The sequence below is a fragment of the Centropristis striata genome, chromosome 12, assembly GCF_030273125.1.
Source record: "Centropristis striata isolate RG_2023a ecotype Rhode Island chromosome 12, C.striata_1.0, whole genome shotgun sequence".
Classification (NCBI taxonomy): domain Eukaryota; kingdom Metazoa; phylum Chordata; class Actinopteri; order Perciformes; family Serranidae; genus Centropristis; species Centropristis striata.
The window spans coordinates 34,086,263-34,099,793 of NC_081528.1; the positions used below are offsets into that span (position 1 = coordinate 34,086,263).

Sequence of the window (13,531 nt, forward strand, 5' to 3'; positions counted from 1 at the left end):
AAAGCTCTTGCAGCCTCTTCCTAGAAATGCAACGTTATGCTTGGAAGTGAAAGTGGAGGAGTTCACATGACAAACACAATAAACACAACAAAAATATGTAGGCCTACAGGATGAATACTGGTGAAGTGGGACAATTTCTGATAATTTAACTTCTGCATCAATTTTAATGTTTTCCTTTTGATTGTAATAGTATGTCAAACAGACATTTTTCAAGGCGCTACTGCAAACATGGGACACCTTTATTGTCAAACTTGGACACTTTGAACACATTTAAATATTATTCAAGTGGAGGCCCAATTAATTAAAACACAATCATGATGAAGCTTAGCTGTCCCACTTTCCCAGTATTCAGCCTAATATTAAAATATATGACTCAAATAACAGTAATAAGTGGTAAACTGATTTAACATTTGAATACTGTTAATGTATGAATAATATGGATTGGAAAACAATGATTAAAAAAAGAAAACATCTAAAAACGTATTATTCACAAAGCAGCATTTCGCCATACTGTTAAAATAAATCGGCTAAGTAATTTTTTGTCAAAATTGGGTTTTTTTTGCCTAAATGACGCCGGCCACCTATGGTAAAATCACCTACATCCTCAGTTGATCAGATCATGTGATTTTACCCTTTTAAGATAATGGCCTATGTCAAGTGTGTGACTTAAGCGGATTTATTATGTCTAAGTCAAAATAAAATGTGACTTAGGCAATTTTTTTGAACATGCCTTTGTGACTTAAGCAAGATATGGTAACACTTTATTTTGAAGGTGTCTACATAAGAGTGACATGAGTGTGTCATAAACATGACATGGGATGTGTCATGAACATTAATGACACTTTGAAGTAACATTAATACTCATGATACTTGTCATGTCATGTTTCTGACAGGCTTGTGTGACTCTTATGTAGACACCTTCAAAATAAAGTGTTACCATATCTTGCTTAAGTCACAAAGGCATGTTCAAAAATGGCCTATGTCATTTATTTCTCTTAAGTTACATACTTTACACACAGTGTTATTACTATGCCAATAGCCATCATTTGTTACATCCTTTTTGAGTGAAATGATCAATAAATGTTTTTTTTTGTTTCCTGCAAAACTTGAAAAAATTATTTAGGCGAATATTTTAACAGGGTGACGATATCTAAAAACGTGTTATTCACAAAGCAGCATTTGGAAGCTTTTGTTCATCCGGGCTTTTTTTGGTTTCCGGGAACGCGTCAGAGTGAGACCTCTTTGCGCCTCAGCCGGTCTTTGATGTCCACGTCCCCGTGGTGTCCGAGTCCTACCGGCTGCGATGTGTTACGCGCCCCTGCTTTAGAAAAAAACAGAGAAGGAAAACTTCGTAGAAATGGCGGAGGGTACTACGACTCTCAAAGGCTTGCGAGCCCAAATGGGTAAGAAAAACTCTTGTCAGTCGTGGTTATTTTCGTGACCCAGTTGTGTCTTAAAGTGTAGTTATCAGTTTGTAACGTTTGCTAACAGGCTGATCTGAAAGCGGCTAGAAACGTTAGCTTGCTACCCGGTTATCTGCTGACAATGGATGCGGAAAAATATGCAACTCCTTCCCGCATAAAATGTTATAAGTTTGATTAAAGTCACCGATCCTAGCAGATGGCTAACTATAGGCTAAGTTTCGGGGAAAGTTAAACGCCATAAAGTAGCTGTAGTTAATGTTAGCTAACTTAAGTTGTAATGCTATATTTTGTAGGCAGTTTTGAGCCGGTTGACATATCGCGACTTTACTTAGCTCACCTAGCTTTGCTTTAGCTTTGTCGCATTTTAATCACGTTGTCTAACCAACGGCTGTTTGAATATATTAGAATGTGTTTATGATCAGTTAACGAAGCTAACTGCTCTGTAACTGACACGCGCCTAGTTTAGATTACGTTGTTCATCACGTGGGGATTATTGTCAAAAGTGATCGCCTGCTATCAATCAGTAGTTCAGGAAGCGCTCTGCTAAAATAATACTGCATATTACTTAGTTCAATCAGTGCAACATTTTTACACTTAATAATATTAAGTTGATTTGAAAGCTCTCAAGTTGGTTAAACAAAACATGAGTAATTAATAAATTTAAGTAATATTTTCAAGTACGTCTGAATGAATTGACTTGGCTCAATTACCACATAAATTGAGTAAATGTAACTGAAATATTATGTTAACCATATCGTTAGCCTCATAGCATAATTACCTAAGTCATTTTTTGGCCAAATTGTGATATCTGCCTAACTTAACTCTCCTACCACTGCTGCATCTTTCTGCCTTATTGCCTATGTTCTCAACCTATCAGAACACTTGTTAAAGTGTTCTGATAGGTTGAGAACATAGGCAATAATCACTTTCTGCCTTAGTCATCTCCTTGACTTACATACAAACCAAACTACATTATTTATATGTAAGAGAAAAATTAGTCAGGGCATATTCTGCCTCAGTCACTTTTATCTGTTATGAAATCGATGTGTTTAATTTTTTATGCAAACTTGTTCACACTTCTATTTGAACTTACTGTTACAATATCAATTAAAAATACCAATGGGCTTACTAAAAATTGTTTTTTCTTGTTTCCCGAAAACGTTCAAATATGACTTAGGCAAATATGCTATGAGGCTAACGATATGTAAAATATTTAAACCATGTAATCTGTGTGTCAAATATTAATTTATTTTGAAGAAGTAAACTTAATTTATATGTGGATGTTTTACACAAAGATTCCTGTTGGAGTTCTACTTATGAATTTTGATGTAGTCAACTCAAATACTCATCATGATGATATTCAGCATTTTTATTTAGTATGCATACCTACATATTACTGTCACATTCACAGGCTCTTTGAATAATTTCTTAGCATGGGGCTTTAAAGTTGGCAGTGATCTGATTCCTGCAGTGGAAATCAACAGACAGCTTTTTCCTAGTCAAGGACCAGCCGGTTCACACCATCAGTTTGTAGCTTCCTGCTTAAACATCTTATTCAATTGTGGTCTTTTCTCCCATGTATCCATGGGACAGTTGTGCCCATTTGTTGACATATGGCATAACCCCCTCCACTCTCCAGGGAGGGCAACTATAACAATGTCTGACCTGAATTTGAGATAAAGCTGGAGTGTCTGACACTGTCAGACACTCCAGCTCTGATAAGAGAATAAGGCTGCATAGTTGCTTTTAGAAAAATGTCTTGATGAAGAGATAAAGGAGTTGTGTTTCAAGCAACAGCCTTATGTCACAAACAGCTCTGTTAAGCAAAAGGCATGTTGCTTTTTAGCAAATAGTACTATGTGGGCCAACTGCAGCAGCAAAGTCTCTATCAATGCTTCTCATCCATGCCTCAGCTGGCCCCCTCCTGACGTAGACATGGATGTTTTCTGTGTCTGCATCTGGGGGCATGAATGCACAGTTTGTTATGACTCGTGCTGCAGTTGAACTGACAGTTTTTTAGTGTTTTTTGGGGGGTAAGAGGGAGTTTTCTGCATACCCAGTGTGGGTGTAGGCATGTTTTACTCCTGGCAACAACCGGACCGTATTTAGCCCATATTCTTCCTGTTTCCCTTCACTTTTCCATTCAGTATTCTCAATCTGGAATTCACATCCACCCAATTCTGTGGTTTTATCAAAATATCCACAAAGTTTTGAGTGATGTGATATGTAGGAATCCTGGCATTGTGAGGAGTAAGGATGTCAGTTTTGCTCGGCCTTCAGTCAGACGGACAATAATAAAGTAATGTGAGGAATCTAGTTCATCTGCATGGTCATTTTCCACAAGAATGTGAGCAAGGATAAAATGCACCCTGCTATTATAAAGGGAGATCACACTACTGCAAGTCACACTGCAAGGTTATCCTGATCCTGGCTCAGCAATTGCCGCTGCAGAATTAAAAGCATGAGAAATATTTCTCGACTGGTCAGACCTAACCAAAGGAGGAAATGTTTCTTGGATCTGGCCACTTGTAGCAAAAACGCCCCACCTTTGTTTTATTCCATCCTTTTAAATTGACTGACAGGATGTGTTACAGTACTAGTGTGTGCACAGACCAAAAATTTGAATAGCAAAACATGTTAATTTGTATAGACTGTAAATAAGGTCAGTCTTATCAGAATGTTTTTTTCCATAATGCATCAGATGGTAAATTTGTACATAACAATAACTGCTAGTTTCCTTATGATTTCTTCCTTATTTTCTTTCATTTCACGTTAATAAAAGACTTGAATGTAATACAGCAGCATGCAATCGCATATGGTCCCTGCCAAATTTTCCTAGAGATTTGGGGGTTTGTGAATAAATTCCTGTTTGCAACCAGTTCCACATTGTCCAATTATTGAAAGTAGATTTTTTTTCTTCTTTTTTTGATCTAAAACAACTTCACAACACTGGGATGCATATTGTCTGAGACATGGTGTCAACATTTGTTTTAATGTGGGACTTGAGCTTCAGACTGCAAAGAAGATAAGTTGCGTGAATTAGTGCTGTAACATGTAACACTCTTGGCTTCAACTTGTTTTTGATTTGGCTAGACCAGTTAACCTGTTAATTACTTGTGTAATAGACTAATAAGGCTTTTTTCTCAGTACTCTGTTAAGGCCTCCAATACCTTTTATTATACAGAAATGGAGAAAAGAGCCAAGCAAGAACTGGATTGATAATGCATTTGGATATGATCAGATCCTGTCAGTTCCCGTCTCGACAAGAGAATTTGGTCCACCTGGAAGAGGAGACTCCCCAGGAAACTGGGATGTGTCATCATTATCCTGCCAGTACTGCAAATAGCCAAGGCTTACCTTTGCATGAACAGGTCCTGGCTAATCCCACAGAAAAACCTGCTGTGTTTGTGTGTGCATGCACGGGTGTGCACGTGTGTGAGCGTGCATCAGCAGAGTTATCTGAGGGCCTGAATTCTTGAGCCGGCGATGGCAAGCTCTGTGGGCCAAAAAGGTTGATACTTTTATTGAATCAAAGTACTACCCAAGACGGTTTAAACAATTTTTGGACAAAATTAACAGAAAAAATGGAACTAATTGCCGGTTCAAGTTGTTTTGGTCAGTGCATTCAGCTCTGATTAATGTGTTTGGCTGGAGTTAGAGGTCCCTGCGTACTTTTAGCACTCAGTGGAGGCTTATGGTTGTCCACTCAGGAGGGCAAACACTTCCTGTGCAACAAGCTTCTTAATTGGAGCATACAGCAGGGCTCATTAAAGGCTGCAGTTGGAAGGAGGGACAGAAGAGCTTGCTTGGCCACGACACCAACATTGTGTCTGTGACACAGCGTGTAAAAATATGTTTAAACAATAAATCTTACTTGGTATTTAGAGAGCCATCGTTGCATCCATGTTAGCATTTGACTGGATTTGTCATGATCTAATGCAGGCTATCCTGTTTCCTGTTAAGCGTTTCTGGCCTGCAGGGCCGGGTCACCCCAGCCCCCCTGGTGGTCTTTACTGCCGCCATTACAACCCAGCAGCCTGGAGGTTGGACCACATCCAATCAATTTGTATATGTGCTACACTCAGAATGATTTTCCAGCGTATACTGAATGTCACAATATTACAGTGCAGTACAGTGAAGACTGGTACTTTCAATCTAATTTGTTGCCCTACACTACCGCCTATATTTACCAAAACAATTGATTATCTACCTCTGATAACACCATCGATCACTGTGGTGTATAATTAGAGGCCAGGTGTGTTGTTTTGTCCACCTATTGAAGCGTTTGCTGCAGCAGTGATGTATGATAATGAGTGCAAGTCTCCATAGTGATGAAGTGTTGAGAGACGGCTCCTCTGATTGGCTCTGTTCATTTCTATGAGCACACCTGGCTCTCCTGAGGTCTGTTGGGAAAACAGGATCTCTTTCTCTATCTCATTTAAGCACTTTCATCAACACTTTAATGTATGTGCTTTTTATAGAGAGGCTTATTATAACACTATAACCAATGCTTTTCTGCATCAGTAGCAGTCCTAAATAAAAAGTCTGCATGGTTTTTGCATAACAGCTGCTACAGACTCAGCCCATTTTCTTTCCTGTCTACTTTTACTTCCCTCTAAAGACCAGAGCATGCACAATGTCTAAATCCTGTCACGTCATGTAAGAAGATCTCACCATAAGACTTAATATTTGTGTTCACAGCTAAATTGTTTGCAGTATTTTGTGCAAGTTAATATGGTCTATTTTGCCCCTTCATAGATGTTATCCTAAATCTACTGGTTATGGGTTACAATATCAGCTTTGGGGCTGGATCGAATAGACTGAAGCTTGATTCATAATGTTAACATTTTAATTCTCAATCAACATTTGAATGCTGTGCATATCTATTATGTTTCAAATCTGTATTTCTGCACAGTTGCAGATAACGTTATGGCTATACTAATATTTTTACTAAAGAATTAGATTAGTTTGTAACATTTTTACCCAAGCCTACAGTGTGTCGGTCACATTGAACTTCTGCACCAGAGTATTCAGATTTTGAGTAAAAAAAGTGCAGTTATTGCCTTAACCGTTATAGCATAAGTCTAAGATTATTATTATGTCATTATTTTAGGCCTTTATTGCCTCAGGTCCATTCAAGAAAGCTGATTTAATAATGATAATAAAAAAGACTAGCTCATTCAATCTGATGAATCACTTTGTTTAAATTGAATATTATGTTCGAGGATTTTTTTTTCAGTGTAATGATGTCATGAAATATGATGACAGGTATTTGAAACTTGATTTGAAAAGAAAAGGAGAGAGAGAGAGATTGAGACATTAGTTCCAGCCCTAATGGACACCATGTCATTCACAAGGTGTTACTGTTGATATACTGTATATTGTACAGCCCAGCTAAGCAATTGTTGCCTGTAAACTGACACTTTAGTCGCTCTGCTGTCTTTATTTAGCTATGAATCATCTAATTTCAGGGTCAATGCCTGCATTGATACAGGCCTAAGCATGGTTGAAAAGCTCTTCATCCATCCCAAGCTGCTGTGTGTCACTTAGCAACAGTTACCCTGTTGCACATGGTACTTGGCATTTATTTATTGAATATTCTATTGCCTTTTGTATGAGTGTGGAGAGAAACAGGGAAGGATTCATAGCCAGGACATTTAAGTTGCATATTCTGCACAATTGATGGCCTAGCCATGGAGAATCAATAGTGAGCATCTTATTTTTCTCGAGAGATAAATGTGTTTTCACTTTGTATTTGTGTTTCATTTATGCCCTAAAATAAGCTTGCCTTTTCCGCTGAATATAGATTGGCTCCTTTAGCCCACAGTGCCACGTCTGTTTTTCCTGTCTATTCTCTTGAGTAAAGGAGAATGTTTGTGTTGTTGGAAGGTTATTAGCAGTTTCATCAGTGTCACAAAATCCATATGGTAACCTATAGTGTCAGCTAAACACACAGCGTGGTACTGTTTACACACCTCAGCATGCTAATTAAAGTCTTCTCTTCGAGGTCAGGGGTCTTTTTGTTGATTGTTTAATTCCCACCACATAATCATTTTAATAACACAGAGTAGAAACTGATTTAGTTAGTGCATTAAGAGTGTTAAGTTACTCTTTTTTATCATAAAAGATGTTAAAAGTGGATTCAAATCACAGCCATTTTTTCTTAACTCACCCACCTTCATTTAGCCTACTCGCCAATGGGGTTAAGGAAGGGAGTCTGAGAGCAGAAGTGACCAGTACACTTCCACTGGGCACTAGCAGCAGACTTTGACCCTCATAAGCTTCTTTGGCTGGAGAGCATTGATGCTGCTTCAGAATACAGATAATCAGTGCATGACTACTCACCCTGTCAGCTGTCCTTGCTTTGTCCAGCTGCTGGTAAGTCTGATATCTGTTTTGTTCCAGCTACTTCAGGAGGATTGTTTGGTTGAAAACTCTGTGACAGTTGCATAATCAACCTTAAATGAACTGTCCAGTGTACACATACCCTGTCATTTCTTTTTTGTCTGCACTTCTAAAGCTTTCTTTGGTTCAAAGGCGGGCTAAACGATGGTGCAGTGGTTAGCACTCTTGCCTGTTTGACCCCGGCCTGCGGCTCTTCAGTGTGGAGTTTGCATGTTCTCCCTGTGTCAGCGTGGGTTGTCTCCTGGTCCTCCAGCTTCCTCCCACAGTCCAAAAACATGCACTAAGGTTTAATTGGTGACTCTAAATTGCCAGTAGGTGTGAATGAGAGGGTGATTGTCTGTCTATGTGTCAGCCCTGTGATAGTCTGGCGACCCGTCCAGTAGGGATGGGCGATATGGCCCTAAAAGAATATCACGATATTTGAGGCTATTTTTGCGATAACGATATTCTTGACGATATTACGAAATACTTAAAAATATATAGAAAATATGATTATATGATATTTTAGTCTGTATAAATAAACAAAAATCTAAAATGTAGTGTGAAGTGCAAATCTCAACAGTTGCCAAATATAAAAAAAAATTACTCTTGACTCTTGAGTATGAGCAAATAATAAAAAATAACCATTTAGGGGCTCCGGGGGCATATTTTAATGACATTTTGTAAAGGAGAATAAAGGTTCTTGTATGTTTTATTTAAGGCATCTTATTTTGACAGTCTTCTTGTAAGTTCTGTGGTGGATTCTGTTAACACACTGTGCTCTTATTTTGAAAGCTGCATGTGTTTAGCGACAGGGAGTAAGTAGCTTTTTGTGATTAAAACAACTTTAACCACTACATCAAGAGGTAGGAATGTTGCCAATATCATGATATGGATTTTTTTTAACCATAAAAAAAATATACCAATATTATCGTGAACGATACGATATGGCACACCCCTACCGTCCAGGGTGAACCCTGCTTCTCGCCCAATGACAGCTGGGATTGGCCGCAGCCCCCCGCGACTCGAGTGCGGTTAAGGATAATGAATGAATGAATGAATGGTTCAAAAGCATAAACAAACCATATTTGATATGAATATGCAAATTGGTAGACAATTTTGGTAAAACTTCTTGTAAGAAGGTTAAAGAGAAATGTCTATAGCGGCTGCATTTCCTATTGCTGCTTTATAAAGAAATGCCTTCCAGTGACTTGCTGTTGGAAAATGTTTGATGGGAAGTACAAGAAAATCTTAAGGACTTTTCCAATCCGGGGTTGGAGATGTAACAATATTATGAGATAATATACATTTGTCTACTATTAGAGTTGTATCAAGATATATACATTGCTTCTTCAAAACTTTATTTATTTATTGAGTTTTTTCCCAAAAAGTAATACACAATGAACACAACAACGAACATACAGTCATAAAACCCCATCCCTCCCACTCATAACCAACAGTACCGTAATCTCGGAGGAAAAAAAAAACTTGAGTTAATAAAAATAAATAAGTAAATAAATAAAATAAATGTATTTATCAATAATAAATAAATTAAATTAAATCATATTAATAAATAAATAGAATTAATTTTAAAAAAAGGGGGCGGAAATAAATAAATAATAATAAAACAATAATACACAATCATAATAATCATGAAAGTATGATATATACATTGCTATTGTATAATAAAATTACACATATGGCAAAGACGAGCATATGTGAAAACAGTGCAACTGCTCCATGTTAGAAAGAAAAACTGGCTTGTTGGAGAGATGAGACTGTCTTACAGTAGTTGTTGGTGCAGTTATGTGCTGCTTGGAGGGCACATATGACCATGACTCGACACATTATGCCACAAGCAACGGAGGTGGGGCATTTTATCTTGTCTCATATCTGTAAAAAGTGGGAGAACAGCTCTTTTGTATATTAAGTACATTTGGTCAACACTAGTTTTACTTTTCTGTGTCACTACATCCGACATCCGTAACGTTTTTTTTTTCCAGCCCCTAAGCCAAATAAACAGGAAAAACATAACCGAGACACATTTTGCTCTCATACTGCTTCTGTCCTCTCTTCGGCTGTCTATGTGGATGTGTTTTTCTCTCACACACTCAAAAGGTCATTGCTATTCAAAAGGATCTTCTCACATTATCATGCTATTATATCATTATTTTATCAGTGGCTTTAAATTGTGTTAAAATGACAACAGTATTGTTTATAGCAATTATTTCTGGGACAATATATCTTCCAACAAAATGTGGTTATCCAGATAGGTCTAATTTATAGTACGATAAATAGGCCAAAACTTATAGAAGCAGTCTTGTCCTTTTTAAAGAGACGTGTTTATAGATGTCATGAAACAATTCTAAAAGTAATTTTGCCTGAAAGCTTAATCAGTATTCTTATATACATATTGCAATTATTAGTAGTAGTGGTTTTGGCAGCAGTAAGATTTTATGTTTGTGATGGAGACTTTATGGGTACAGTTAGAAGTGTTCATCAGTAATGTGAATATCACATGACTGACAATCGTTTTGCCTCTTTGTCAGCAGTTCTGTAATGCTCAACCCACACAGGAGGAAAGAGAGTGGAGAAAAGGCTGATACCAGGGCGCATTAAGCTTGATCATGTCCTAACTGTTTCCTTCCTTCCTTGCCCTTGTGTCTCCTGAGCAAGATTTTCCTGTTAATAGTTTTGGCTGAAGAACGTGCTATTGACCCGTTGTTGGTCTGAGGGGGAAAGTTCATATATTTGCTACTGTACAAGCATGTTTGTAATTCATACCTTACTTGATCCTCTGTGGGTATTGTTCCATGTTCTCTTTGTGGTGTGGAAACTCCCCAAAGAAAATAATTTGTTGTAATTAATTGTAAAACAGTTTCATGCGAATACGCAGTAACTTAAATTTTGTCCTATAAAATTTTGATTTTTTAAATAAATGTTTATGTTTTTGGCAGAGGTTGTGTTCAAAACCCTCAGAATTTTAGCTGTATACTAGGCAGGAAGTCCACAAAGGTTTGATTCCAGACATGTTTCTCGTATCAGACCATCCCTCCGAGCTTGTCACAGAGAGCTGTGTATGGCTGGCTACAGGGTGACCATGAGCGGGGGGTTATGTCAGTCGGTTGAATAGCTGAATTGTTCTGCAGCTTCAAATCCGTTGGATCTCTCTAGAACTGGCATTCCTATAGAAAACAAAGCACAGAGAAAAATGGCTCATTTAAACCTGATTGGTTTGGAAAACCCAAAGCAATTCTGTTTCCGTCATTTTATGCGATGTAATCTGCTTTGTCTGACATGTAATGATTTGACTCTAGTTCTGTGGGTGTCTGTGTGTTTTTCTACATACAGCTGCAGCTGCACAGGCACAAGCCGAGGAGCGGCGCAGCCTGTCAGGGAACAGCCCAGGACCTACAACCAACACAGCAGCAGCAGCTAAACCTCAGGGGAGTAGGCCAGGTAAATGACACCACACCTTGACACAGAAACAGATTGGTTCCCACAGATACTGCCCTGTCACCACTCCATTGTCTTCCATAATCTGAACCATTAGATGCAACATAATCCACTTCCACCACCCTGTCACTGTAGCTTACTGCAGGTAAACCTGAGTCATCATGTTATTACTGTAACAGTTGACAAAGCGCATTAATACAGTCACATGCACACATCAGCCTTTGTAACTGCATGCTGCATTATAATCCCCTCTTCTGTTCTCTGAATGTGCATTGCTGCATGTGCTTTACCTTTTAACCACATATAAAAATGTATGCATTTGAAGTCATCGACGGTGCCGCGCTTCGAATAGACGACCGACTGCGAGTAGCAAAAGAAAGGCGAGAGGAGGCAGAAAGACAACAGGGTAAGAGGGCGATGCCACTTTCTGTGTTAAATTATTTTAGCCTAAGCCAAGGACAACATACAAGGACAACATACTCATAAATGACTGTTTTTCCTGCATGCTTGCACATGCTGTTTGCTTTGTGCGGTCAGCTTTGCGAGACTCTCAGATCATGGAGCGGGAGCGCAAGTCCAAGATGCAAGTTGAGCGTCAGTTGGAGGAGCGTCAGAAAAAGGTTGATGAAGCGCGAAGGAAAGAGGAGCAGAAACGATTGGCTGTGGAGGAGAAAAGGAAGCTGAAACAGGAAGAGGAAAAGGTAGCTGCAGCAGAGGTGGAGTCAGAGCACTTCTTGTTATTACTCAGTTGATTTGACTCTGATGATTAAAAGAATTTACACAGAAACACAGTTTTATGTTGCATTGTTTCCTTTATAGATGTATTATATAGGGTATTATATAGGTATTATATATTGTATAGGGATAAAAGCACAGTCATGCATTCATTGTATTACTGTTATAACATCGTCAGGTCTTGTCCTCTCAGCTTCTGGTTTAAGGATGAATGTTGCACTGCTGTAAATGACTTGCATTTTTTTCTTCCCCCTGCCCCGTGACGCTGCAGGAGCACTATGAGGCAGTGATGCGGCGGACACTGGAGCGTAGTCAGCGAGTGGAGCAGAGGCAGAAAAGATGGTCCTGGGGAGGACTGTCCACAGACTCAGATGGACGAACAGGTAGGTGCCATTGCATCACCTCAAAAGTTCCCCCTTTCCTTTTTGACTTTCATCATCCACTTGACATAGTGCAGCAAGGAGCCAGTTAGGATACACCAAAAGCTCCCCACTTCTTCAAAACAAGACATGAAAGTGGCATCAGGTGTCACCACATTTCAGGGGAAATCCATCCAAACTGTACATAAAAAAAGGCCATTTAGGGCTTTTTTTGTGCCAGGAACCGATGACATTGCCAGATGACACTCTCTGGTAAAAGGGCTCTTAAACTGGCATTGATACGCATGATTCTCTGTCAAATGTGTTAATTCAGAGACAGGCACGGTATTCTGTCATTTCGTTTTTTAAAAATACAGAGACACCTATCGACTATCTTTTTAAAATGTTTCACCACAAAATATAGCTACTGTAGGAGATTTAAAGAGATGCACATCTCTTTAAGTAATTTTCAGGGGCAGCAAGCATTAACGCATAACATAGAAAACATAAGCTTTTCAACTTAATAGCTCCAAATCTGGACCCATAAGTAGGGATGTCCTGATCCAAGACTTATTTCATACTGTGTAAATAATTAAGAATAAAATGGAGGAAAGCAATTTAAGAGGGGATTTTTTTTTCTTTCTTTTTCCAAGGCAGAGCTATTCAGTTGTCAAGATTCACTGTAATTGCTTTAATGTGAGCTGTCTGTAGCTGTATTATCTAGGAAAAAAGAAGTATTGAGTTGGGACTCTGTATCAGCAGATGCTCAATGTTAAATGACTTGGATCGGGATCAAGGGCAATAAAAATTTGATCGGGACATCCTTTCCCACAAGCAATAAAGATGCTCCTTTCAGCCTCTAAAAGTGGAGAGCTTTCAACAATCGGATTCAGTTAAATTTGAAAATATAATCGAATATTGCCAACAGTACTGTTGGATGTTGATAGCTGTCAGCAATTATGCAAGCCCTGCTTTGTTATAAGTCATAAAATCAAATTTATTGATTGAGATTTAATAAACTGTCGTCTCACACTGTCACTACTTGCATGTGATGTCGCTTAAGCCCTCTGTGTCATCACTTCACAAAGAGAACATTTGTAACTTTGAAATACTTTTTGAATTACATTTTGTTTATACTGTTGAGGTACTAACCGAAGACTCTTTGGTGTGCCC

At 38.5% G+C, this 13,531-nt stretch overlaps 1 protein-coding gene across 8 annotated transcripts in view; it reads left to right on the plus strand.

The window, feature by feature from the left end:
* Nucleotides 1–1,251: 1,251 nt before the first annotated feature.
* map7d3 (MAP7 domain containing 3) overlaps nt 1,252–13,531 on the plus strand; it is a 32,652-nt gene continuing 20,372 nt past the window's right edge. For 5 of the 8 annotated variants that reach the window (XM_059345764.1, XM_059345765.1, XM_059345766.1 and 2 more), the window contains exons 1-5: nt 1,256–1,403; nt 11,160–11,267; nt 11,590–11,670; nt 11,802–11,965; nt 12,271–12,382. In XM_059345764.1, the coding sequence (XP_059201747.1) occupies nt 1,358–1,403; nt 11,160–11,267; nt 11,590–11,670; nt 11,802–11,965; nt 12,271–12,382 (511 nt within the window). In that variant the 5' untranslated portion in view covers nt 1,256–1,357. Of the gene's footprint in view, nt 1,404–11,159; nt 11,268–11,589; nt 11,671–11,801; nt 11,966–12,270; nt 12,383–13,531 lie in introns of all 8 variants that reach the window. The other 3 variants (XM_059345761.1, XM_059345762.1, XM_059345769.1) reach the window with 2 other exon arrangements.